We start from the raw sequence: 24,265 nt of genomic DNA, 5'->3' as shown, positions 1-24,265 counted from the left end.
CTATACTTTTTAGCACGTAGCTATTTATTATTAGCATTGTTCTTCCGACGTCTGATTTCTTTTTAATTATATTAAATGCGTTTTTCTAAGGTACGTAAACTCTTAGGATTGACTGTATAGCCAATACATCCTTAAGAATCATCAAACGATATCTCATTCGTATACCTATTACATTATGAGCGGGGGTGTACAAGTTTATCGAGAACGAATACTATAATAAATTCCCTGTTCACCCACACGACCCCTTGGATTCGGCTTTGAGATAGACAAGCCTCATTGTCGGACTCGCTCACGGAGTATCTGTTACAAGCTCCCTGTACGATAAAGGATTTCCTCGCGAATCAACCGTAAACCATCCTGCCTTGTTCGCGCCTGCTTCGCGAATTCGTTGTAACACGAGCTGTCTCCCGTTCAATTCTACCCTCCTCGATCTCCATTCACAAATTTCGTTCGAATTCGTAACAATACGAAACCGTTTCAAAGTATTTCAAGACGAATTCGATAACGAGAACCTGATGCATTCTAAATGTACTGAAATTCTTTATTAGAAATTAGTATCTTGCATTTGAAATTCCGATTGCGTTTCAGACTTTCTTATAGTAGTTACATATGCCATGAGAGTTATTTGCATTTCGCTGGCATTTCGCAAAGGTCATTATACAGATGTCAACGCGATGTTATCTATTCAAATGTGAGACTCGGGCAACGTTTACGGCGTTCAAGTGTACTTTAATGAAGCGGAGTGCTACTCCATCTCGTCGGAGCTGTCATCGGTCGGGCAATTTCAATAAAAAAAAATCGTTATACAAGACGTTGGTTACGCGAAGGGGTCGTGGTACAGCCTGATACGGTTGCCACGTTACGATACTATTTTATCCAAATAAAATTAGTTTATTATACAAATTTGTCATAGGTAATATTCACAGAAGAATTGAGAATTTCGTTTCGGTATCGAACAAGGAAGCGGCATAAATCGTATCGACGTCTATCGATTACACGGAATATTGAATTTCATTGTGAATATCGGGCGCGATACGAGAAAAGGCTGTGGCCAGATAGAATTTCTAGACCGGTTTGTGGTTCGTTCCATTATTAAATGGGTTCTCGAGAGCTTTCGACCAGCGACGATTTTTAACTTCAGCTTAAATCGCTAACCGATGAAACTGAAAAGATTTCGATCTTCCATTATCCATATTTATACGAAATTAAAAGAATTTTTTATCATTCTCATCTATTAAGCTTTCGAAGTATTTTTTAATCATGTTGGAATCGATATAGCGTTTGATGAGGTGAAGTCGAGCCGATTTTTCGCACCCTAGGGACTGTAAGAATGCACGAATGGAAGGCAATGGAGAAGGAACGCGGTATTTTATTGCCGTCCGCGATACGATCGTGCTCGTTACCTTTAATAAGATCGCTCGCGAGGCATAAAATCGGGCCGGCGCGCGGCGCGGCGTAATAACAACGTCCCGACGGACAATGTTCTTGTAGGTGGAAGCGTGACGCATCACCGTTTTGAAATACTGCTATCAATGTCGCGTACTTGCAGATTATCGCTCGAGATTTAGCGCTTGTCAGGCCCGTTCCGTTCCAGTTTTCCCATCGCGAATCTCTAATTAGACTAATCACGCGCGAGCTTGTAACGATTGCGCGCGAAAAATGGGAACTGAATTTTCTCAAAAGGAATCGAATGAATTTAAGGATAAGTGCGACACTGCATAAAATTAGAATCGGCAAGAGATCTCGTGATTAGAACAGCACCTCTATAAACACGAGAATAATAATAAAAGGAACGATCGCGCAACCTGGCGTAAATCATCGGTTAAAGTCGCTGCGAGCGCGTGCAGCCAGCGTTCGAAACGATTCTGAAACGGTTCGCGTGTGAAAGTAGATCCATTTGCCAGCAGCTTGCAACGCGACGTCTACTCCGAAGTCCTCCTCGGTTTCTCTATTTCACCGAATACACCAGGAATGCAAAAGAAAAACTGATTCGACCGAGAGTGATAAGAAAATAGACAGAACACGTATAGACAGACGATACGTGTAAATCGATAAAGTACGATTCATGAAGGATGCAACGAAATGATTGGATTTCAGATTAAGATTCTAGTATCTACCTGTACTTAATTCCCTGTTTAATTAATAAGTTCTCAGGAAAACAAATAAATGCGACTAGAATATGATAAAAGGATTGATTCGTTGCAAACAGTTGCGTTAAGTGATCGTGTGCCATATATGGAGAATGCTTATCATAGATCTTGTCGTCTTCCAAAGAAAACACGGAACTCTTTCCAATCATCGGTACCAGTTGTTTCTGAGTCACCGAAGAAGGAGTAGTACCCTATAGTACAAGTTACCTTTTAACCGAGAACAAATTGCACCTATACCCACGCGTGAACCTATTACAGAACTGTTCGTTCGCGAACTAACACTTCATATCTCTCGGCCTACTACTCGAAACGCTGCCCTCGCGCCATAAACGAACACTAGATAGAGACCAGAATGCCGCCGGTAACAAGCGAATTTCAGTCAGGATTCGAATTAAAGTGAATTAATAGATGTAACGATGGTCCAGTTGATAAGAATTGTCGACGATAATTAAGAATGCATCCGGCGACGTCTCGCAATCGCTGAAACCAGTAGCCATTAGTTTCTACGTATCAATTTGATAAGCCACTACAAGCAGGATATTATGTAATACGTTCAAATTAATATATCGAATTTACAGAACCGTGACACGTTACACGCAATAGATATTCAATTTTCGTTGGAACAGAATACTTGGGCGATTTTAAAAATACCAAACCAGTCACATAAAACTTTGTCGGGGTAAAAGTATCGTTGTTTAAATAATCAATTTGATAATGCTACCGACCGGCGAAATATTGTGTAACGCATGCATTGAATTTTATACGTGGGGCAGGTATTATAATCTGAAGGAGGAAATGAAATTTTATCTGCGGGATACGATCGAATAAAAACGTGGATTATTATTATTATTATTATTATTATTAAAGGGCGCGCCAATTATCATTTCTTTGGGTGAACCCGAGGCAAGTTGCAATTAACTTCAGATGCGAGCAAAGAAAGTATCCGGCCATTAAACGAACAGGAATTATCTGAATTTTTCCAGTTTTTGTCTTGAGAGAATCTCGACTCGCCACCCTTTGGGAACAAGAAATCGAACATTTAGATTTCAAACGGTAATCGCCGTCGTGGCTAACAAAAGCCTTGCTCGAGGTACATTTTCAAGATTGACGTGGCGTTGTCAGAAATGCACGAGCCTGGCCCTGGGCATTTTATTCTGAGTACGGTGAGAGTGAAAAATGAATACGGGTTAAAACTTGAGGAATAAAATTGAACATTGTAAGAAGAGATGAGAACGAGATTTGTTCTACTGTACTATCGGTTTACTAATACTGGTACAGAAACGTGAAATGAATGTTGCAAGCTCGTTTCGAACGGGCTTCAGCGCGGTGACGTTTGAATGCGAAGTTGACAGGCGAGTGAAAAGCGAAATCAGGCTGAACGGGGAAGAGCAGCTACACGTAGGTGTTCGAGTACGAGGAGAAAAAAAAACGAGGGAGGAAGATCGAGAGAAGAATGGAACGTGGCGGTAACTCATTCGGCATGGCAAACGAGCTGAAAGAGCTCCGCGGGTAATTAATTGCGGTCGCGCTTTACGCGAGCCCCTTTACGTGCGTCGGATAAGCTGTAAATTAGCGTGACGGAAACGCCAGGGAACAGTGTGGGCTTGCGAGTTGATGTATCATGCTTGTCGACGAAATTAAGTAGATCGGATCGGCTGACGTGGATTAAAACGTGCCCGCCGCGGATGAATTTAATAAGCCACGTTCCTGCGACAAAAAAAAAAGATAACCGGCGCCGGTCAAACAGAATTTATTTTAATTGCTAGCTACCTACGCGAAATACAATATTTCGCCTAATGAAAAGAGCAGATCAACTGGTAATTCATTTAATTTTCTTTTAACCGAATCACTTATTCGTGATAGACAGGATGAACTTTCTATTCGTGTAAGATAAATGATTGACAAGAAAATTAGGAAGGTGGGATGACAAAGGGAAGAAACACGTGCAGCTGTAAGGGCAATTAACACTTCTGTTTCCATTGTTATCCGACGAGCCCCTCGGAACCCTATCTGTCGCACGGTCAGGTTCTTTTCATACCTGGAAATCCCTGTGCACACACGTTTTCTACTGTGTACACTTATCCCGCACCGAAACTGGCCAGACCTGCTAGAGCTAACAGGAAATTTCTCGGTGATCTATTTCAGGAAGCAGGGAAGCAGCTTTCACGTACGCGATAAGTTCGGCGGGTGTAACGTACGCCGTAACCGCAGCTTGCAGCAGGGGCAACATCACCGCGTGCGGTTGCGAATCTACCGTCAGGTAAACTACTCCTTTTATTCTCGTTCCGACTGGTTAAAGCCTATATAGTTAGTGCCGTTATTTGCGCAGCAACGAGCATGCCTACGTGAACGCGACAATTTATAGCTTGATGTAGGCAGAACAAACAATTTCGCGTTTCCTAAATGAACGCGAGCTTTTGAAAGAATGAGTAAATTCTATAGAATTTACTGAACGGGCATACCATTTTTTCCCAATGCAAATCGAATAGATACACGCGTAGCTGGTTCTTCTTATTTGTTATAGAACAAGAAAGGAATTGCCGCCGAACGGATGGGAATGGGGCGGCTGCAGCGCGGATGTCACTTACGGAATGAGGTAAAAGTCTATACGAAACGTCGGGAGTACACTCTACGATCTGAAATGAAATCCGGAATTTGTATTCGTGGCCACGAGCTCCCCTAGCTCGTGCCACCTGCGTGTAAAACCTCGATATGACGGCGTGCACGTCACGACAGTTGTTATACACGCGTGGATTTTAATATTGCGATTTAATGTTAGGTTCGCGCGTAGGTTTCTGGACGCGAGGGAGGTCGAGGGTGACGCGAGGAGCCTGATGAACCTCCATAACAACAAAGCCGGACGGAAGGTGAGTAATGCCACTCCTCGTTAATGAATCATTCTTCACGAAATAACAGAAAGCCACCCCTACGTACGTTTTTATTTTATTATTAACTCTACGATCAAATCTTTATATGCAACGTGAAAACTAGGGAATGAAAATTTGCCATGAGTCAAGTAACAAGTAAAAGGGGTGTCCAATTTTCTTGTTCCTAGCAATTTCTGGATGTTTCTGCTAATACCTTAGTTGATAGTCACGAAAAAGTGTTAAACAGTACTTAATACCTTTACTAAGCTGAAACAGCTATAAGTACTATAAATTACTTGAGAAATATAATAGCCGGGCAGTCAGGTGAACCTGAAGTGCGATTTGAACGCCTGCATAGAAACCAACGTCGGCTCTCGTGTAAAGACTGATTCACACACAGATTTTCTTTATTTTACCCTCTTTCATATTCATCGTAGTTTTAATCAAGAAACGACGGTTTTCAATATCAATATAAAATTAATACGAAAGACGTACGATAAAGATTCAGGTTTGCACGAACTCGTGTACGGGGATATGTAGCACGCTAACGATTTATTCTTAACGTCGATCGGCGCGGCGCAACGCATACTTTATAGGTACCAGAGACCATTTTTTTCTTCGAGCCCACCTCTGCACAGCCCCTTGCCGATAATTCGAAATGTAAACCAGTTTCCTGAGCGTAAGCGCATCGACCGAATAGCAGACACACACCGAGCCGAGCAGATGGAACTCTCTCCAGACACGATTGACAAAATTTTTTTTATGCATCTAATGTAAAGTTTGATTCGCTTTATATCTGAGTACGAGAGAATGTGACCCACTAGATGATGGAGACTGAGATTGGTCATATGCGTATCTTATAATATCGATTTAATCTGATATTTATGTGCAAGGGAGACGGATATGCTAATCTCTGTGTTTCGCAATTCAGTATTAATATACCCTTTTCTGGCGTTGCGTTGCTGTATGTTGCTGACCTTAAAATCAACCAAAGCTTAGTTTGGAAAAAAATTGCTGTCTCTCGTAGATACCGACGTAGCCGGATTCAAATGGGGCGGCTTGCCTGAATAAAACTATAAAATTTAATGTTCTAAGCGAAAGTAACAACAAGATTTATGGCATAGTCGTGACGACGATCTCTACTCGTCGAAGAATTGTTATGTACATCTGCAAATCACAATCTGAGAATGTATCTTGTCAATAGATGTTTGATTCCAAGCTTGAGAGCGGGATTGTACACGGGATAATGAAAGATTGAAATAGCTCTATAAATGGCAAGACCGCGGACTAGATTTACGCTCGTTTTCAGATAGTCAAAGCATTGTTGCAAACGGAATGCAAATGCCACGGCGTGTCCGGCTCGTGCACCGTGAGAACCTGCTGGAGAACGTTGCCCAGCTTTCGTCAGATCGGCGACGCCCTCATGAAAAAGTATTACAGAGCCAGGCCGGTGATAGCCATTACTCCGCCGCCACCCCCTACGATTCAGGTACAATAAAATTTCTGTAAAAGTGGGTCGGCGTTTCGCAACGTGCAATATACAAGATTACAGCGTGAAATTGTTCGTTTTAACAGAGTTTAGAAACGTTGCACTCGACGTCGGCCGAGATGGTACAGATTTTGGGTAACGACGCGAAGACTCAAGGGAAACCAAGTGACGTTGGGAAATCCCGGCCACCGCCAAAGAAAATCATGAAATCAAGGAGGCCACATTTGGTGTTGAAGAGATCGAAATCGATCGGCGGTTCGTCGGTGGGACAGAAAAGGATTCCAAAGAGAAACGAATTGGTTTTCCTGCAACCATCCCCCAATTACTGCGAGCCGGATCTGGCTCAGGGCAGTCTAGGCACGCAGGGAAGATATTGCAACCGCACCAGTAAAGGTAAACCTTCGATCATCAATTAAAGTTGATTTTATATTGTTAGAAGTTGCATTGTTTCATCTGTCTGATCGATTGATTTTACAGGAACGGACGGATGCGATCTGATGTGCTGCGGCCGCGGTTACAACACGCATCAGTTCACAAGAAAGTGGCAGTGCAGATGCAAATTTCACTGGTGCTGCCGGGTGCATTGCGAAACGTGCACCGAGCGCACCGAAGAGTACACGTGCAAATAAAACGAAGCGATGTAAATATTTTAGCGATAGAGGACAAGCGTGGCGACAGAGTTAAGAGAATATCATTTACGGTCGATGAACCAAGTTATTTATAATTTGTGAACTGGCGTTACGATATTCTTTTTTTTTTATAAATGATAAACTAGAAAATGCGATGTAGCATCGAACGATTAGAAGAAGGAAACGAATGACTGGGTAATGAATAGTTAGGAAAAGTGTCCGCGAGAACTTGGAATACAGCAAGGGGTTCCTTTACCTCTTATTGGGATTTTCCCGGTACAGGTTTTCCTGATTATTCTCGCTCCCAGGTAGAACCGACCCTCTCGAACTAGCTTCGAACAACGAAAATTATTCGCAGTTATAAACGTTTAACATCCGACTTCCCCAGCGAAGACGATTTGAATTCAGAGTATTTTGTTTAAATCTGTCTACATAACTCTGAAGCAAACATTTCGGAATTGAAATAGTATTGCCATGCGAACAAATCTGCGAGTCACTGTATATAATTAAGATTGAAACCTAGAACTAGCGTACTTCGAATAGTTTGTAAGATAGTTTTAGAAAACTCGTCTATAAATTCCAGCTCGAAGCGCGATTACATACTACAGCCCAATGGTACATAGGCCTAGATAGGAGTAATACGTAAATTATTATTTATTCAACAACGTAAACTATGAAGATAAGCAGTGTACTCGCTACGACTAATAAATATGAATCGCATTTTTCTCAATCTCTACCTTGCTTTACTTCCTGCCATTATGTACATATAAAACGTACCACGATTTTATTAATTATTCTAACTTCCTCGGTTTTCCTCAGTTTATGTAAGATAATTATTAAGCGTCTGTTTTTCAAAATATTTCTGCGAACTCGACGAGGTACGTTGTTAAATGGGGCCTGAACCGGGCTGTACTTCAGGTAAAATTTCGATACCCTAAGCCCTAAGTACAGTAAATACTAGACAAGAACGGACTGACCTGGCCGATACCTATCTAAATTCGGAAACCGCTTTGGAAGTTCAATTCCTGTTCAAAAGCGGAGTGTCTCTGCCCTGCAGACGTCTTGGGTTCATCTTAGAACGGTGAGTGCTCATATTTCAAATTCGCACTGAGTATTTATTTATTTTTTACATAATACGGAGATAGCGTACCGTGAATTCGGCAAGAGTAGAGTCATAGTTATGATAAGTCAAGGGAACGGGGTACACATTATGATACACAAAGAGCCGTAAAAACTTTTCCGATGGCCTATATGTGTAACTTATTATATTATTTAATAATATAGATTTGAATTTCCATTTCGAATTATTTGTTTCAGATATCTCAATAAAACAAAATGCCAGAACCTAGTCGGAATAATATGAATTGCCCGTATGGACCAATCAATTACCGATACCTCCCGACCACGTACTTCTTTATTATGTCTGTCCGTATGGCGATCATCGCTACCGATTCATCGGTCCGAGCTGACGGATCGTGAAAATAATGCGTTGATAAGACATGAAGGCGACCACCTGAGACGCTTGGAACGGGACCTACCCCCACGGCCTCCACGATCGCCACCGCCGCCGTCGCCACCACCCGTTCGAATACCGGAAGAAGAAGAATTTATAGAACGTTAATTTGAACGGAAATATAATTAATATAATAATGAATTTGAACGGAATAGCTCAATGAGGCTATAGTTTTTGATATACTTTATTATATTAGAAGGATATATTTGGGATATTCTTCTGTATACTTTTTTTATGTTAGGACTTTAGATAAGTTTACGAGTGATAGCTAGATGCAAGTGATATATTTTTTATTCATTGTTATAACCTTTGCGTGTAACAAAATATTCTAAAGCGTTTAATACAGTCAGTTTAATCGCAGTCTTTACACTCTCATACTGTTAAAAAATAATAAAATGTAATACATTATATGTTTAGTATAAAAATAAGGATCTGTGCCTGTATGTATGTGCGCATTCACCGTACTGTCAGTATGAAAAATCTGAACCTTTCAGTGAATTAAAAGCATTTAAGTAAAAAAATAAGAGTTCAATGATTTGTCTTATCCTAAATTAAAACTTAACTTAACAACATACATTTTGTATTAAATTCTAAGTATTCGTTTATTAAATGTCCTTGAGTAACTTCTGCGCTTCTTGCTTGGCCTCGCGATCGTCTTCGCTTTTCGCAGGATATTCCATAGTCATCTTCAAATATTTCAAAGCTTCTTCTTTCTCGTTTAATTTTAAATAAGTCTTCCCCAACATCAACAAGTTGTAGCTGTAAAAATTAGGATCGATTGCTTCTGCATTTTTAAAATATTTCAATGCTTCTTCGAACGTTGAAGTCGGTGGCTCCCCAAATATCACTGATGCTATTTTTCTCTGGTACCATGTTAAGTCCGCGACTTGATAACACCAGGAGCCCAGCATGTACAGAAGTGTCGGATCCATTGGATGTAATTCCATTGCCCGCAGCATGTGCTTCTTAATGTTATAAGATTCCTTTATCTGTGCTTTTATTCCTTCGTAAAGAGTTTTTGTATTGAGAATGATGGATGCCCACTTGTGCAGAACCCAGTGATCCTCTTTTATTTTGAGGGCATCCAATATCAGATCATGAGCTTCGAAGATCAATTTCTTTGCATCCACTTCATTGCTTATTTTAGATACCTTGTACATTGCTCTGCACAAACGCCATATAATCTCAACGTCTCCGCTGTCCTACAAAGATTCATGCTTCCACAGTTTTCCATAGGTTATGCTATTTGGTTCGTACTGTAAGTTTAATTATGTACTTTGTAGTTCGATAGAAGCTGTTGTATCTCAAGATACTTTTCCTGGTCATAAAGTGCATCGGCTTTTGCTATTAAAACTTCTTTAGTAGTTATGTGCGTTTCATTTTCACCCTTTTTCTTTGTAAAGCCCCAAATAGCCATCACAGTAAACGGGGACGCGGTAAACAATTTTGTTCCTAATGTAGGGTGGTTGCATTTCTAGTAATACGTATTATAATATAATTAAATTCTTTTAAATGATTAGTTAAGATCTGCAATTTATTGTTAGTTACGCTTACGATTATTGAAAGACAGTCAAATTATCAAGTTGGAAATGATGATCGAAGGTGTCAGACTTTCTTATTAAATGTAACGTGCAGAAGTAGAATATAAAATCGAGCTTAAATGTTAATTGCAAACCTTTCGTGAATATTGAAAGCCTCTATGCGCAAAAAAGCGTCTGTGCAATATCTTTGTATCTCTCGCAGTAAATAGTATTTTTCGTAAGAACATATCAAACGGTGATACTTATATCGAGAAAATGATTCGAAAATTTGTCTGTTTACTAAATATTGACAGATCAAAGTGAAAGTTCCACGTCAGATCGCAAGGACCGCGAACTAATCCTGGCGGCGAAATCGACAACCGACCGAGCCGAGAGAGTGGGAACGCAGATATTTAAAATTATGCCGCTCTCGACTCTACAATTTTTCTAAGATCATTTCAGTAAATTTGAAAATTCGTACAGCCTTTCGTTTTTATTTAGAGGAAGAGAAATTTGTCAATTGTTCTTATCTATTTATTATAGGAAATATGAGCTATAGATCTCGTAAGGTATGGATTCTTATACTTATTCATTTCCGGCTCTCCTCTGGTCTCGCAAGTAATGTATTTTATTTTAAATAAACGAATCTTCACTTTTTCCATTTTATAGACGTGTAACAGATAAGGGAGATCAGTACGCAAGTGCAAAAATAAATATAAGCGAAGCGCACGATACTTACGTGTCATGGCGGTAGCTTCATATATTGATTTTGGTCCAGTGGGATGCAGAGCAGTCGTATTTTACTGAACACGTTTCCCACTCGTCGCCAGTGAGGGTAATATTTAATATGCTATACGCTCGTTTAGTATTCGATAAAGTTAACTCGAGTGTCGTTGCATACGGTGTCGGCAGGTGAACGTTCTTTTACTGGGAGTGGTCACTGCCGTCTTAATCGTGTACAAAATTTGTAAATATTTAAAATGCAAATTGTAACATTAGCTGTTCTTTTTAATACTCTTCACATTATACACGGTAAGTCTCTCCCATCTCTCTCTATTTCAAATGCTCGACGATCTGTTACTTTCTCATACAAAAATTTTCATCTACGCTCTGTTTCAATATCTTCGGTACAATTGAGCCAAAGAATTGCTTAGATTTATTTAAAATTAAAGACTGTACGAGTTCACGTCTTGAACAGGTTTAGGGATAAAAACTTACGAGGCGAACCCTGACACGAAGAGACTTTACGATGATTTACTGTCGAATTATAACAGACTCATTCGACCTGTTATCAATAACACCGAGACCTTAACGGTTTGGCTCGGTTTGAAGCTGTCGCAGCTAATCGAAATGGTAAGAAATCTTAAACTGAAATAGTAGTCGGATCATTGATATTAATCAGACCTGTGAATTTGTAGAATTTAAAAAACCAAGTGATGACTACTAATGTCTGGGTAGAACAGGTAAAAGTTTTTTAAGAAATTATAATCCTTCTTCAAGTACATTACCATGGAACATTTCCATTTGTAGAAATGGTTTGATTATAAATTACGATGGGATCCAGAGGAATACGGCGGCGTAGAGATGCTATACGTGCCTTCCGAAAATATTTGGCTACCAGACATCGTCCTATACAATAAGTAAATTAAAATATTTCCTTTTAATAGTTCAGAAGATGAATCATGAAATTTGTTACAGCGCCGACGGTAACTATGAAGTGACGTTGATGACAAAAGCGACTTTGAAGTATACCGGAGAAGTATCCTGGAAACCGCCAGCGATTTACAAATCGTCCTGCGAGATAAACGTAGAGTATTTTCCATTCGACGAACAATCGTGCATCATGAAATTCGGCTCGTGGACGTACAACGGCGCTCAGGTTACAGCTCGAAAATACTGTTCAAAGCTAAGAAATAACTATTTGTTGCGAAGGGAATCAATTTTATAAAGTGCAAGTAATTTATATTAATGTCGTTTGTGGGAAATATGCTTTGTAAAGACTTTTACTCTTGTAGGTGGATCTGAAACATATGAAACAGGAGCCCGGGAGCAACCTGGTTGCGACGGGGATAGATTTAAGCGACTTTTACTTGTCGGTGGAATGGGATATTCTAGAGGTGCCGGCGTTCAGGAACGAGGAATATTATCCATGTTGCACGGAGCCCTATTCTGGTAAATAAACGCGATCGTTTTCAATTAAGATCATAAATTAACATGCTCCGTTGCGATTTATGCAGATATCACGTTCAACATTACGATGCGAAGGAAAACTTTGTTCTACACTGTTAACTTGATAATTCCTTGTGTGGGTATTACGTTCCTTACGGTGCTCGTATTTTATCTGCCCAGCGATTCCGGTGAAAAAGTAAGTGCGTTATCAAAAAATAACAGACATAGGAACGAGTGCTACCGATCTACATTTTTACAGGTATCGTTGTGCTCTTCTATTCTTCTCTCGTTGACAGTGTTCTTTTTACTGTTAGCCGAGATTATACCACCGACGTCGCTGGCCATACCGCTTTTAGGAAAATATTTATTATTTACCATGATTCTAGTCACTCTATCGATATGGATCACTGTTTGCGTTTTAAACGTCCATTTTCGGTAATTAATACTGTACTCTCGTTTATTGTAATATCGCAATGAAATACTGGAACTCGGAAATTTTTATTCAGATCTCCGTCAACGCACAACATGTCGCCATGGGTCAGACAAGTATTTTTGAATTGGATGCCTCGAATGCTGATGATGCGACGCACGCCGTATTCAACTCCGGAATACGACGATACTTACATGGACAGTGGATATACCAATGAAATTGATTTCAGGTAATCATTTAGTTATTGAATCACTGAAATTGATAACATGTACTTTTGTTTCATCAACAGCGTCAGCGATTACCCGTTGGAATTGAAAGGCAGCCCGGACGGATTTGAAAGCGTTACTTCCCAATATAAAAATATGAGGGAAGACGACGCCCGACTCATGCCGCACGCATCAGGTAAGTTCGTATCAAATTTTATTAATACAATTTATTGTTACAATACGCGACGTGTCCGAACAGTCTTTCAAGTAAAACGTAGAAATAAATAAGTTTATATTAAAATTAATAATAATTCCATGATCTATGAAATATGTATAGCACGTATAATATTGTTCCAGTCACAGACAGTGAAAACACGATGCCCAGACACTTATCACCCGAGGTCATATCAGCCCTTAAAGGTGTGCGTTTCATTGCTCAACATATAAAAGACGCGGACAAAGATAACGAAGTGAGTTTTGTCAAGATTCGTTCCGTATAATTTCGATGCCCTTCGATTCGATCATTAATGAAAAATATATACATACACACATCCACATTGATTTAATCTAATATTCTACGAGCCCATCTTTTCTATATGATTCTATATGATTTTTAGGTAATAGAAGATTGGAAGTTTGTAGCTATGGTTTTAGATAGGCTCTTTCTTTGGGTTTTCACACTAGCGTGTACCGGAGGAACTCTTGGCATAATATTTCAAGCGCCAAGTTTATACGATACGCGTGAACCCGTGGACCAACAGCTAACTGGTATATCATTCCGTAACTACATGTATCCGAACCTAGACGAGATTTTACAGGGGGATCCTAACGCGTCAGAGATAATACGAAGAAACCTATGAGAGAACCGCCATACTATAAAATGAAAACCAAACCGTCGAGTCGCTCAGTTTTCTAACGATATCAATTTTACCCGTTTTATTTCTTACAACTTCAGATCGACTTTTATAAAACTAAAAAGTGTTTAGAGAGTAAGCAGTTTTATTTACCCTGGCCAACTAGGAGCGCCGTCGGAAGAAGGAACACTTAGGTTTAATTAGATTAATTAATACTAGCATGAATGCAAACAAAAAAACCTTTGCAATAAAAATATTTACACCTTACTTTTCTCGTTTCTTCATTTGCACGTCGTCAGGTTAATATAGTAGGCTTAGATTGGAAAAACGACGGATGACTTTTATTATAAATTATTATAATTCTTTACGATAGAATTACATTATCTATTTTCGTACGATACTGAAAAAATATAATAAAGTATTTCACTCGTTAGTACTAGTTTTATCTTAGTAACTCAATTTTAATCGAACCGAATCGAAAATCGAATCGTTGATAGGTATGTATTTACAGTTACCAAACGCAAATACCATTCTGTTTATATGATTGTGCCCGATTTTATGTACCAAAAGTAAAAACGTCATGAATACCATTCTATCTTAAATCACAGAACTAATCAACTTTTGGTTTCTGTTCTGTACAAGATCGCGTATATTTTTAACAAATTCACCGCGTTCGTCTTCGATGCAAGATTTGTTTAGCGAATGAGTGCACAGCATTACGAATAGCACAAAAATAAATCTTCGGATTTACATCAATTAAAGTAAAAATCGTGATGACTAACGCGAGCGGTGAACTCGTTCAAAATACGGTGAAACGGTAAATATAAAAATCTCTATTCTAAATCGATTATCATTAGTTCCGGGGATTCGCTCGTACTACTGATAGAGCTGGTTTGTGCCTTTTTCGGCGATAATGTACCGAGAGCTGGTTTCTTTGTACTTTGCGTCGGCGTTCTACTTTCCTCGTCGTCGTCACTGTCAGATATTAAGTCAATAACCACAGCCCGTTTCTTTTCCTTTGGCGGCGCAGGATTACTTTCGTCTAAACAATTAGTAACGAACGAATCGTACGTGGATACTTTTGTCCATAGATGAATTCTGTACAAAGACTTACCTAAATCTACTGTATCCACATCAATCTTACGATCCTGATTCGAATTGGTCACAACGTTCGCGTCGCTCTTCTCTTTATCCTTCTCCTTCTTCAAAACCAAATTCTCCCAGGATCCATCTTGCAACAACTGAATTTCGTTCACATCCGGTAACAATTTCTTGGAACTCAACACCTCTTGAAAGTATCCGTCAATAACTAAATTATCGAAAAATGCAGGTTTGTCGCACACTGGACAGTTCCACGTTGGTTTCCTCTCGTTCATTTGAAGGAACAATGAAGCATCGAAACACTGTAAATGCGAACACGTGGTCGATCGGGACGGCGTCACCATTCGCATCTTCCCTAACGGACAAGCCAACGATACTCTGAGCGATGTGGTTGCTATTTCACTGTCAGCGTCTTCGTTAAGCTTTTCTTTAACTGGAAGGAGAATGTTCGACACACTTCTTATTTATCTTTCGACGGTATCACGTAATAATTGAAACGATATTTGATCCGATGCTTACTTAAACCTCTTGTATAATCCGAAGGTCGAACACCTCTGTTTTTCAGTCTCGTTAATAACTCTGTGCTAGAGAGCTTTCGGACGAGGTAAATCGCAATCGCATAACGTCTACCATAATCAGCAGACCACGTAACATGAACTTGATTAGCTACTGTAGGAGATAACTTAACTAAGGGGCTAATATTTACAGGCCGCGGTGGCCTCTTTGGTTCTACCCCAGGCTTATTAGTAGGTATCGGATTCTGAAACAAAAAGGAAATCACTTAACGATATTACAATTACGATGATCATGACATCATTTGTATCTTCCCGTACCGGCAAGGGACAAATCTTTCCGTTAACTTTAACACCGATACTTGGAGGAAAACAGTCTTCTTGTTCGCACGAGGTTTCTTGTAAGCAAAACCTCATTTGTATCTGCAACACGCCATACAAATCATTGAAACGTTTAACATGCACTCGACGTCGCATCTCAAATAAAATATTTGAACCTTACCTGCACCGTGTAATCCATTTTGCCACCTTGACGAACATCTCGCGAACTAGCCACGTCTGTCGATTGTTGTGGTGTTAAGTGAAACACAAACGTGTTCTCTTGAAGCCTCATGGATCCTTGCGGCATCAGACTAGACGGCTTCAACAGCTCGGCCAACAAATCGAAGAACGGTAGCCTTTTAAGCTTGACATCAGGATGAACCGGGTATTGACTCCTCGGTTGCATTTGCAAGGGTGATGGCAAGACTTTTGGGTAGGCATATGGAGTAAACCCTGCATTTGTCGTTTGCTAAAATATTCGTCCAGTTAATAGATTCCGAGAGAGAGAGAGAGAGAAAGAGGGACATTATATACGAAGCTTGTATTAATTTACTTGTGGAGTTACACTTGTGTACCCTGTTGACTGATATACTGGATTGGTTCTGGCGATCGGTGCTTGAGGTAGAGATGCCTGATGTGCAGGAGGTAACTCTTTCGCGCTGGTAACCGCAGCCTGCTGCTGCTGTTGTTGGCTGATCGCTTGTCTTTATATTTATCAAAAATAATTAGTAACGTTCCTAATTTAATATTTACTGGCAATCATAATAAATCTATATTTTCTCCATGCAACCAATTGCACGTTTCTAACCTTGTGTAATAATTTCTGGAATGCATGTTTTGATCTATCTGTGGCTCTGTAGAACTACCTGTTTGACCATACATCTGATGCGCGGCTAGCTGATCAGCTCTAAACAAAATTAAATTTAAAAGATAATGAAACTACAGTTTTACGTTGACAGCTTATTGATAGTTAGTATTGTTATTATTCTAATTGTTATGAGACTCAAAGTATAATAATATGCCATAGTAATTACAAAGCAAAAGAATGTGTCTTTTAGCGTATTCAGCAAAATTAATATAAGAACGGAAAAAGAATTTTGGTGGACAGCGATTAACAGACGCTCTCCTAATAATTGAATATAACATACAAGAATAGTTGCATTGTCATTAATAATCTTATACTCACTGTATCGTTTTATACAATTCACGTATTTTTAGCTGAACTGGGTGGGATCTCAAACGCAACAATTCTAGCGCACGTGCTTGCAATTCGTTTTTTCTACCTGATTTATTTCTACCAGCAAAACCAAGAAGCATCTGAAGTTCAGACACTCGAAAACTCAATACCATATTCTGCAATCATAAAATTGTGCGTGTGCACATTTTATTTCGTTAAACTTATCTCTAAAAAAAATTATCTTAAACCGGAAAGAAATACGCAGTATTCAGCGCACTCAGAATGAAGAAATTAATATGAATTCTTCTTTATTTATCTCAATTCAACTATATATACGTAGAGTAAATTCTTATATTAATCATTATATACATAATTGCAGAAATACGGAATAAAATTTAGAGTACCAGGCATAAGGATCATACTTCAAGTTTTCTATCCTAACAATAAAATGATTACATGAAGCGTTTCGTTACATTAAATGAGACTTGTACATTAAAACATTGACAGTCCACGAAACTTACAGATGTCTGTATCGTTATTTTACATTATAACTGTCATTGAATCGAATGAAGACAACTAAAAGAAGTCAGTAAGAAACGCAGTATGAGATACAGATTAAGAAAGATAAGAATATAGAATAAAGAAAGTTGTATGTAATTATATACATACAGTAGCTGTAAGAGCTCCAAGCTAATTGTTAATAGTATTTCTTAAATAATTAAAAAAGACGTCAAAATAAGAAGTGTATGCAANCATCCCATGGATCCCAAGCATTTTGGACTGTAAATGTATTAATGAAACCAATTTCTTGTATAAGAACATTTTCAATGTGATGTTCAATCATAATTTGTGAGAGTAGACAAGAACGACGATGAGAAGTATTTTAATTGAAAAAAAAAGAACGTTAGGTTACCTATAATTACGGTGATACTGGCGTATTTCGTAAGAGATAGGCCGTGAACGCGGCATATTTGCGATCGGAACTTAACCGAGGCGAGAATACTATGTATATATCGATCAATTTTCGATATTTTACCGATTAACTTAAACGATTACGTTGATAACGCGTAAACGGCCAAAAACTGGTACAGGTACTGCATCGTACGAAACGGCCGTTAATATTGACTACCGACCGATCACTCTAATCACTAACGGACACTGTAAATCGCTGATAACTCGGTTACGGCGTGTGTAACCACTACAGTTTCTCGACGCGAACTCGCGTAGTAATCCCAAAAAATATCACACGCGATCTAATCACACTGTTACCACTATTGATACTTCACTCACCTCCAATTCTTTTGTCTCCGCCATCTTCTTGGAGGATTTTTTTGGCGAAGCCGTTTTGTCTATCGTTCTTTCCAATTTCGATAGGAAAAATCTCTTACTTCGCCTCCCTCCCTCTTCTTCGAATCGGGCCGTGTCCTCTATTCGCCTATACATATACGTTTTACTGCTTTTTAAATCGTTATCGTATGTATGTACGTGATATATTATATCTTGGCGCGAAACCCTTGTGTTTGTATTCTGATTGCCGGAGTTATTTAATACAATAACTCTCCTAAACGAAGTTATAATAATAGAAAGAAATGTTTATTCAACTGCATCGGAAGAAGTAAATTTTATCGATGTCAGACACACTTCTTTCGTTGAAAACGTGAAAAGGGATTTTCCAAGATGGAGGCTTGCACTTGATCAACTACAAACTACCTTCCACTCCTAGTATAATTAGATAAAATGGGAAGCCTGAATATCAATTTTCTCGGAATCGATGCTCAAATATATAAGTTAAATGACTTCTCGCATTTCCTAGCAATTAAATGTTTTATTACAATACTCACTTTCAAAGGCTGGAAAGTATATTTTTAATCTGCTAATCACGTTCTCGGAGTTGTTCATTAAATGCACATTATAATGAAACCAAATAAAACACGCTCAAAAAATCGGAAACAGCAATGCACGCTGCTCTGGCCGATGTAAAACAGAGAAAATTTTAGGAGAATCTATCTTTATAGTAATTAATCTTTAAAATATTTTCACCAATTTTCACTAGCTGTTTTGAAATCTGATTCGTCTACGCCTAGTAAAATAATACGTTTTACTAGACAGAATGCAGTTTACAGGACAGATTTTATCTATACATATCGATGAAGAATTCCTGGAACGTCTGCAACTGCGACCGCAGCAGCAGCGACCGTAGGTCTCATGAAAATGAGTCATACTTCCTAGCGATGAAACCGCGTACATATTACACATATATTACACATTTATATCTATGACAATTCAAAAACATGGCTACCATGTGGAAAATAAATTAGTCGTAGTACAGTTTGTAAACAAGTTTCTTATTTAGTTTTTACGATCATTTTGTTTTCGTGCCACGAAGGCGAGATCTCGTTCGCGTCGATCCTAAAGAAATACCGACCGTATTTCCTCGATGAGATTTACACAAAATAATTGAGCGCTGATTTCACCAAGTGAAACTATTCGTGTTTTTAATAATACCTATGGCCACGATTTTCATGCCTATCTGATACATCCTAACGGATTTCTGAAGAATAAAAACGTAAACGGAGTCTAATACTGTTCTACTTGGTTATTGGGCACTACATATTTCCAAGTGAAACATACACAATGGTAACCTTACTATGCGATCTGAATAAACTTACGATAAACAATCAAATTAAAATGATTTAACGACCATTCGTCGAATGAATCTGCTTGAAATTAAAAATAACAGTTATATCTTCGTACTATTCCAAGACTGCATACACGATAAACTATTGATATATTTCAGATGTGTGTCTGATGTTAAACATATCGACAAGTAAACGCAACTACTCATTCAGAATTTATACAAATTTTGTGCTACTGTCTGTTGACGAGAAGACATATACTTTATTAATGTCATTGAGAAAAATTAAGACGTGCATTTAAGAAAAAATTTTTAACCTAACTTCCCAGAAGGTAATTGTATTTCTTCCACAAGTAACTTCATTACCATTTTTTTATAATATTAGTAGNTAGTATTATTATTATTATTACAGATTATAGTATGTCAATAAATACGACACGTACGAGATAAAGATTCTATGTATAATATATAGAGAGCATTATTTATAAATTGACCTCGATGGATTCCACTGAATTTGAGTCTATTATAAGACATCCAAGGACTATAATTCACATAGATGTCGACTGCTTTTATGCCCAAGTGGAGATGCTGAGACATCCGGAATTGGAAGGCAAACCGTTAGGAGTGCAACAGAAGAACATAGTAGTGACGAGCAATTATTTGGCACGGGAATACGGAATTAAAAAATGTATGCCAGTACAGGAAGCTTTACGTTTGTGCCCAGGGCTGGCCCTGGTCAACGGCGAGGACTTAACCAATTACCGACAATTCTCTACCAAAATATTAGAAATATTACATCAGTTTACTCCCCTGGTCGAACGGTTGGGTTTCGACGATAACTTTATAGACGTAACGTCGATTGTACAGAAATATATGAATTCCGGAAATGAATCCGAAGTGAACATGAGCATTTCAATGGAAGACGAGACTCCGGTCGGCGAAGTGTTCGGTCAATCCGAAGAAGAATGTCCATGCGGTTGCCACGCGCGATTAATCACAGCGTCAAAGATCGCGGCAGAGATAAGGGAACGAGTTTATAAGGAATTGCGCGTAACGTGCAGTGCTGGAATAGCGCATAACAAGCTGTTGGCGAAATTAGTCGGGTCGTTACACAAACCGAATCAACAAACGCTGGTATTCCCGTGCAGCGCGCCCATGCTATTATCTGAAATAGGATCGGTATCTAAAATACCAGGAGTCGGACAAAAGACCACGCAGTTATTAGTGTCTAACAATATAAAAACGGTGGACGATTTACGGAAGACTCCTTTGGAAACATTGGAAGCAAAGATCGGCGTTGATCTGGCGAGAAAATTGAAAGACAACGCCGAAGGCATTGACGAAACCGTCGTGAAACCGACGGGGAAGAGGCAGTCTATCGGTTTAGAGGACGGGTTCAAGAGCGTTTCTCTGGTAGCCGAAGTAGAATCCAGACTGGGAGTGCTGTTAAGAAGGCTAACAGAATTAGCTATGGAAGATGGAAGAATTCCCGTTGCGATGAGATTGACGGTCAGAAAACATGACTTCAATAAACCGTCTACGGGTAAGAGGGAGACTCGGCAATGCGCTCTACCTAAACATCTGTTGCCTTCATCGAAATCCGCCGTTTACGATCACGCGAAAATGTTAGCACTGGCGATGAAACTGTTCCATCGTACCGTCGACGTTTCAAAACCATTCCACTTGACGCTATTAGGCGTCGCGTTCACGAAATTCGAAGAGAAGTCCTCTGGAAAGAACAGCATCACGTCTTTCCTGCGAAAACAAGTCGCCGTTCAGTCCGTCTTAGATATAAGCTCCGAGGAAGGTATTCCCGAGGCGAATCACGGGTCACCGATGAGCGTGAACCAAGACAGCAATGATGGTTCCGCTATGAGCACCACCTCCTCACCGATCTCCAAGTCAATAGGTGCCAGCAATCAGAGCGGCGACGACGATGTACTGAACGAGATAGAACCTCTCCCGAAGAAGACCCGGCTGGAAGTGTGGTTGAGCGGGCGCAGAGAATCGCCAAGCAATGAAATGGCCGATCTACGACTGAGTCCCTCGTCACCGATGCAGCTGTCGCCGAAGATCGACGCGGCGGTTCTCAAGTCTCTCCCCATTGACATACAAAGAGAAGTAACCCGCCCTTGGCCAACGACCAGTAAACCAAAACCGAATAATATACTTAAATACTTTATAGCCAATAAGTGACCGAGTTCTGTGGCCTAGACCTAGACCGTACTATAGCCATCGTTCTGTACACACAGCGATTACAATATTGGATGGCAGCACCATGTGATATTAAGAATTTAAGTTACTGAATGTTTTAAATTACCTTTGCGATATTTCGGTATTAAACTTCTTCTGTACACACACACACACACATACACACGCACACACATATTTCTTAGCATTTTATATTGAACGAGCGTCGACACGTAACTTTGGTCACATCGTTAAGCATAAAAAAGGTTGTTTGTTCGTTAATTGATCCCCGTTTTCCGTTGCGCGCTTAACTCTTTGCACTCCGAACCATCCCGGACGTTATCTACCAGCTAATCGGCGCCACTTTCTCGCAAAAATGCGCACTTACGATCCCTCATAATATATAATATAGCTTTGGAACCAAATAAGTTATTATAATGAAACGATTGGAAATTTCTAATTGTTATTACTAACTCACAAAATGATATTTACTAAAAGAATATCACTTCAGATTTTCTCACTTATTAGAGCAGAGATCTATCTGTAACGCTGGACGCTTCAATTCTAAATGAGTTCAGCTTTGAAAATCTTCTCCTCCAGTTTTGGACTTGATTATTTATATTTATAAATCTCAACATACAGTGCAAGATATGCTTGCATACCATCCTTTCTTCCACGAACTATCCTTATCGCTCTTTTCAAGTGGCGTTGACAAGCGCTTAGAACGTCGCGAGCGCACTTCTCACGTTCTCTTTCGACGTAAAACCAGCTAATATTTTTTTTAAATAACTTAGTAATCGTACCATATTTTGATTTGATTTCCTGTACCATTTCATTAGAAAACTTTAGATAACCATACATTTTTTCAAAGAATTGCGCTGGAATAAGTTGATTCCCCGGAATCACTAATAAATTTTAATGCCCCTCAAAGGGGACAGCGGAGTGCAAAAGGTTAATATATTTAAGATTAAATAAATAATATTTCGTGTCCATTGTATTTCTAATTCGTTTCATCATTTTTATTTTGGTATCTCGTCGGCGAAACAAGTTTATCTTTTAATTAAAGTTAAACGGGGTGCTGGCATTTGATTTTGTACACGTATTATGTATCTAGCGTTTAAATTATCATTGTATGCTTTAAACAGAGAAATAAGAAACGATGTTTATATATTTTTATCATTGTCGCTGTTATTCTACGTGTAACGAGTGTTGCGATAAACAAAAAAAAATACACGGTGCACAGAAAATACTCAATCGGCCTTACCATCCCAATTGGTAAGGAGCACGGTAAATCACATATAGTTTATAATATATTATAACGTAATTATATCCAGAATTATTGGACTGGACAATCATACAGTTTTATCGGTTCGGTATGGTACAAGGTGAATATCACCGTCAAATGAAATGAGGAAATCAATCAACGATCCATGTTATAAATATTAATATTGTTATAAATATTGAATACACACGCGGTTCAACGAATAGTATGCGTGGCAAGTGATACTGTAACAATAGCTTTTGTAAACGATTATACATACGAGGGTACGGATAATTTATAAACGTATATAGAAATATTCATAGCTATTGGATAACGAGAAAACGAAGGATTATTTATCAGCAAGCTTTTTTTTATTATTTGTTCACTCGTACGGGAGAAGCGGTATACAGTTCTAACTAAAGTACTCTTATTATTATAACTTCTGGTTGTGAGATACGTAAGTATGTATATGAATATTTTATACGCCACGAGGAATATGAGCGGTCCGTATAAGTACGCCCGTCGATGTTCCGATTAATTGAAATAAAGTGCGACACACAGCTGACACTGCTCGGATAATTGCGTTTGACAGTATTCGAAGAGTAAAAGATAACTTCTTTTTTATTTTGTACACAACGACGGTTCATATTTCCTCCCATTCATTTCAATAAAGGAAGTTCAAGTTGTACATATAATGTTTATTTTTAAATATCCTTATTCCATTCATCCAACATACTCTTCCCATAATCGTGTATGAATATTTTTCCAATATTTCGTGTCCATTGTATTTCTAATTCGTTTCATCATTTTTATTTTGGTATCTCGTCGGCGAAACAAGTTTATCTTTTAATTAAAGTTAAACGGGGTGCTGGCATTTGATTTTGTACACGTATTATGTATCTAGCGTTTAAATTATCATTGTATGCTTTAAACAGAGAAATAAGAAACGATGTTTATATATTTTTATCATTGTCGCTGTTATTCTACGTGTAACGAGTGTTGCGATAAACAAAAAAAAATACACGGTGCACAGAAAATACTCAATCGGCCTTACCATCCCAATTGGTAAGGAGCACGGTAAATCACATATAGTTTATAATATATTATAACGTAATTATATCCAGAATTATTGGACTGGACAATCATACAGTTTTATCGGTTCGGTATGGTACAAGGTGAATATCACCGTCAAATGAAATGAGGAAATCAATCAACGATCCATGTTATAAATATTAATATTG

General features: G+C 38.8%; 5 protein-coding genes across 13 annotated transcripts in view; 3 read left to right on the top strand and 2 right to left on the bottom strand.

Annotated features, from left to right (window-relative positions):
• LOC108627003 (Wnt oncogene analog 2) overlaps nt 1-7,866 on the top strand; it is a 59,799-nt gene extending 51,933 nt beyond the window's left edge. For 3 of the 4 annotated variants that reach the window (XM_018028009.2, XM_026815236.1, XM_026815234.1), the window contains exons 3-8: nt 4,296-4,410; nt 4,675-4,746; nt 4,930-5,017; nt 6,327-6,506; nt 6,593-6,899; nt 6,984-7,866. In XM_018028009.2, coding sequence (XP_017883498.1) covers nt 4,296-4,410; nt 4,675-4,746; nt 4,930-5,017; nt 6,327-6,506; nt 6,593-6,899; nt 6,984-7,135 — 914 coding nt within the window. In that variant the 3' untranslated portion in view covers nt 7,136-7,866. The remainder of the gene's footprint in view (nt 1-4,295; nt 4,411-4,674; nt 4,747-4,929; nt 5,018-6,326; nt 6,507-6,592; nt 6,900-6,983) is intronic. The other variant, XM_026815235.1, reaches the window with a different exon arrangement.
• A 1,051-nt stretch (nt 7,867-8,917) lies between these two features.
• LOC108627006 (regulator of microtubule dynamics protein 1) lies at nt 8,918-10,589 on the bottom strand. 2 transcript variants are annotated; one of them, XM_018028010.2, is made up of 3 exons: nt 10,324-10,589; nt 9,925-10,122; nt 8,918-9,850 (listed from the first exon to the last, which is right to left on the bottom strand). In XM_018028010.2, the coding sequence occupies exons 1-3, from the start codon at nt 10,414-10,416 to the stop codon at nt 9,254-9,256; spliced, it is 888 nt and encodes a 295-aa protein (XP_017883499.1). In that variant the 5' UTR covers nt 10,417-10,589; the 3' UTR covers nt 8,918-9,253. The 2 variants fall into 2 exon arrangements, with proteins under 2 accessions (XP_017883499.1, XP_017883500.1); XM_018028011.2 differs by having other exon boundaries at nt 10,203-10,416.
• A 309-nt stretch (nt 10,590-10,898) lies between these two features.
• Nucleotides 10,899-14,094, top strand: nAChRbeta2 (nicotinic acetylcholine receptor beta2). Its single transcript, XM_018028005.2, has 12 exons — nt 10,899-11,200; nt 11,367-11,521; nt 11,587-11,631; nt 11,699-11,808; nt 11,867-12,047; nt 12,184-12,340; nt 12,406-12,533; nt 12,597-12,772; nt 12,844-12,996; nt 13,057-13,169; nt 13,331-13,443; nt 13,591-14,094. Exons 1-12 carry the CDS (start codon nt 11,149-11,151, stop codon nt 13,831-13,833), a joined length of 1,626 nt encoding a protein of 541 aa, XP_017883494.1. The 5' UTR covers nt 10,899-11,148; the 3' UTR covers nt 13,834-14,094.
• Nucleotides 14,095-14,146: 52 nt separating this feature from the next.
• On the bottom strand, nt 14,147-18,918 carry Su(var)2-10 (E3 SUMO-protein ligase Su(var)2-10). 5 transcript variants are annotated; one of them, XM_026815232.1, is made up of 10 exons: nt 18,780-18,918; nt 18,229-18,373; nt 16,948-17,114; nt 16,570-16,668; nt 16,315-16,465; nt 15,943-16,230; nt 15,762-15,863; nt 15,448-15,688; nt 14,942-15,361; nt 14,147-14,869 (listed from the first exon to the last, which is right to left on the bottom strand). In XM_026815232.1, the coding sequence occupies exons 2-10, from the start codon at nt 18,250-18,252 to the stop codon at nt 14,661-14,663; spliced, it is 1,701 nt and encodes a 566-aa protein (XP_026671033.1). In that variant the 5' UTR covers nt 18,253-18,373; nt 18,780-18,918; the 3' UTR covers nt 14,147-14,660. The 5 variants fall into 5 exon arrangements, with proteins under 5 accessions (XP_026671033.1, XP_017883492.1, XP_017883488.1 ...); XM_018028003.2 differs by lacking the exon at nt 16,948-17,114 and having other exon boundaries at nt 18,780-18,916; XM_018027999.2 differs by lacking the exon at nt 18,780-18,918 and having other exon boundaries at nt 18,229-18,636.
• Nucleotides 18,919-19,203: 285 nt separating this feature from the next.
• PolI (DNA polymerase iota) lies at nt 19,204-23,712 on the top strand. The gene is made up of 3 exons (XM_018028004.2): nt 19,204-19,575; nt 19,736-19,905; nt 19,986-23,712. The coding sequence occupies exon 3, from the start codon at nt 20,072-20,074 to the stop codon at nt 21,767-21,769; it is 1,698 nt and encodes a 565-aa protein (XP_017883493.1). The 5' UTR covers nt 19,204-19,575; nt 19,736-19,905; nt 19,986-20,071; the 3' UTR covers nt 21,770-23,712.
• The last annotated feature ends 553 nt before the right edge of the window (nt 23,713-24,265 follow it).

The sequence above is a fragment of the Ceratina calcarata genome, unplaced genomic scaffold (genome assembly GCF_001652005.2).
Source record: "Ceratina calcarata isolate Rehan_Ccalc_2016 unplaced genomic scaffold, ASM165200v1 scaffold436.2, whole genome shotgun sequence".
In the NCBI taxonomy this organism is placed as follows: Eukaryota; Metazoa; Arthropoda; class Insecta; order Hymenoptera; family Apidae; genus Ceratina; species Ceratina calcarata.
Note: the sequence above shows the minus strand (reverse complement) of the source record. Positions and strands in the feature narration are given on the sequence as shown.

What these genes read in the sequence shown, in the direction of transcription:
- LOC108627006 (XM_018028010.2), bottom strand. Translation starts at nt 10,416, where the DNA reads ATGTTCTTACGAAAAATACTATTTACTGCGAGAGATACAAAGATATTG. An exon ending in GCTTTCAATATTCACGAAAG is followed by an intron (nt 10,123 to 10,323) that starts GTTTGCAATTAA and finishes ACGTATTACTAG; the next exon opens with AAATGCAACCACCCTACATT. An exon ending in AGCTTCTATCGAACTACAAA is followed by an intron (nt 9,851 to 9,924) that starts GTACATAATTAA and finishes GAATCTTTGTAG; the next exon opens with GACAGCGGAGACGTTGAGAT.
- nAChRbeta2 (XM_018028005.2), top strand. Translation starts at nt 11,149, where the DNA reads ATGCAAATTGTAACATTAGCTGTTCTTTTTAATACTCTTCACATTATA. An exon ending in CTAATGTCTGGGTAGAACAG is followed by an intron (nt 11,632 to 11,698) that starts GTAAAAGTTTTT and finishes TTCCATTTGTAG; the next exon opens with AAATGGTTTGATTATAAATT. An exon ending in ACGCGGACAAAGATAACGAA is followed by an intron (nt 13,444 to 13,590) that starts GTGAGTTTTGTC and finishes TATGATTTTTAG; the next exon opens with GTAATAGAAGATTGGAAGTT.
- PolI (XM_018028004.2), top strand. Translation starts at nt 20,072, where the DNA reads ATGGATTCCACTGAATTTGAGTCTATTATAAGACATCCAAGGACTATA.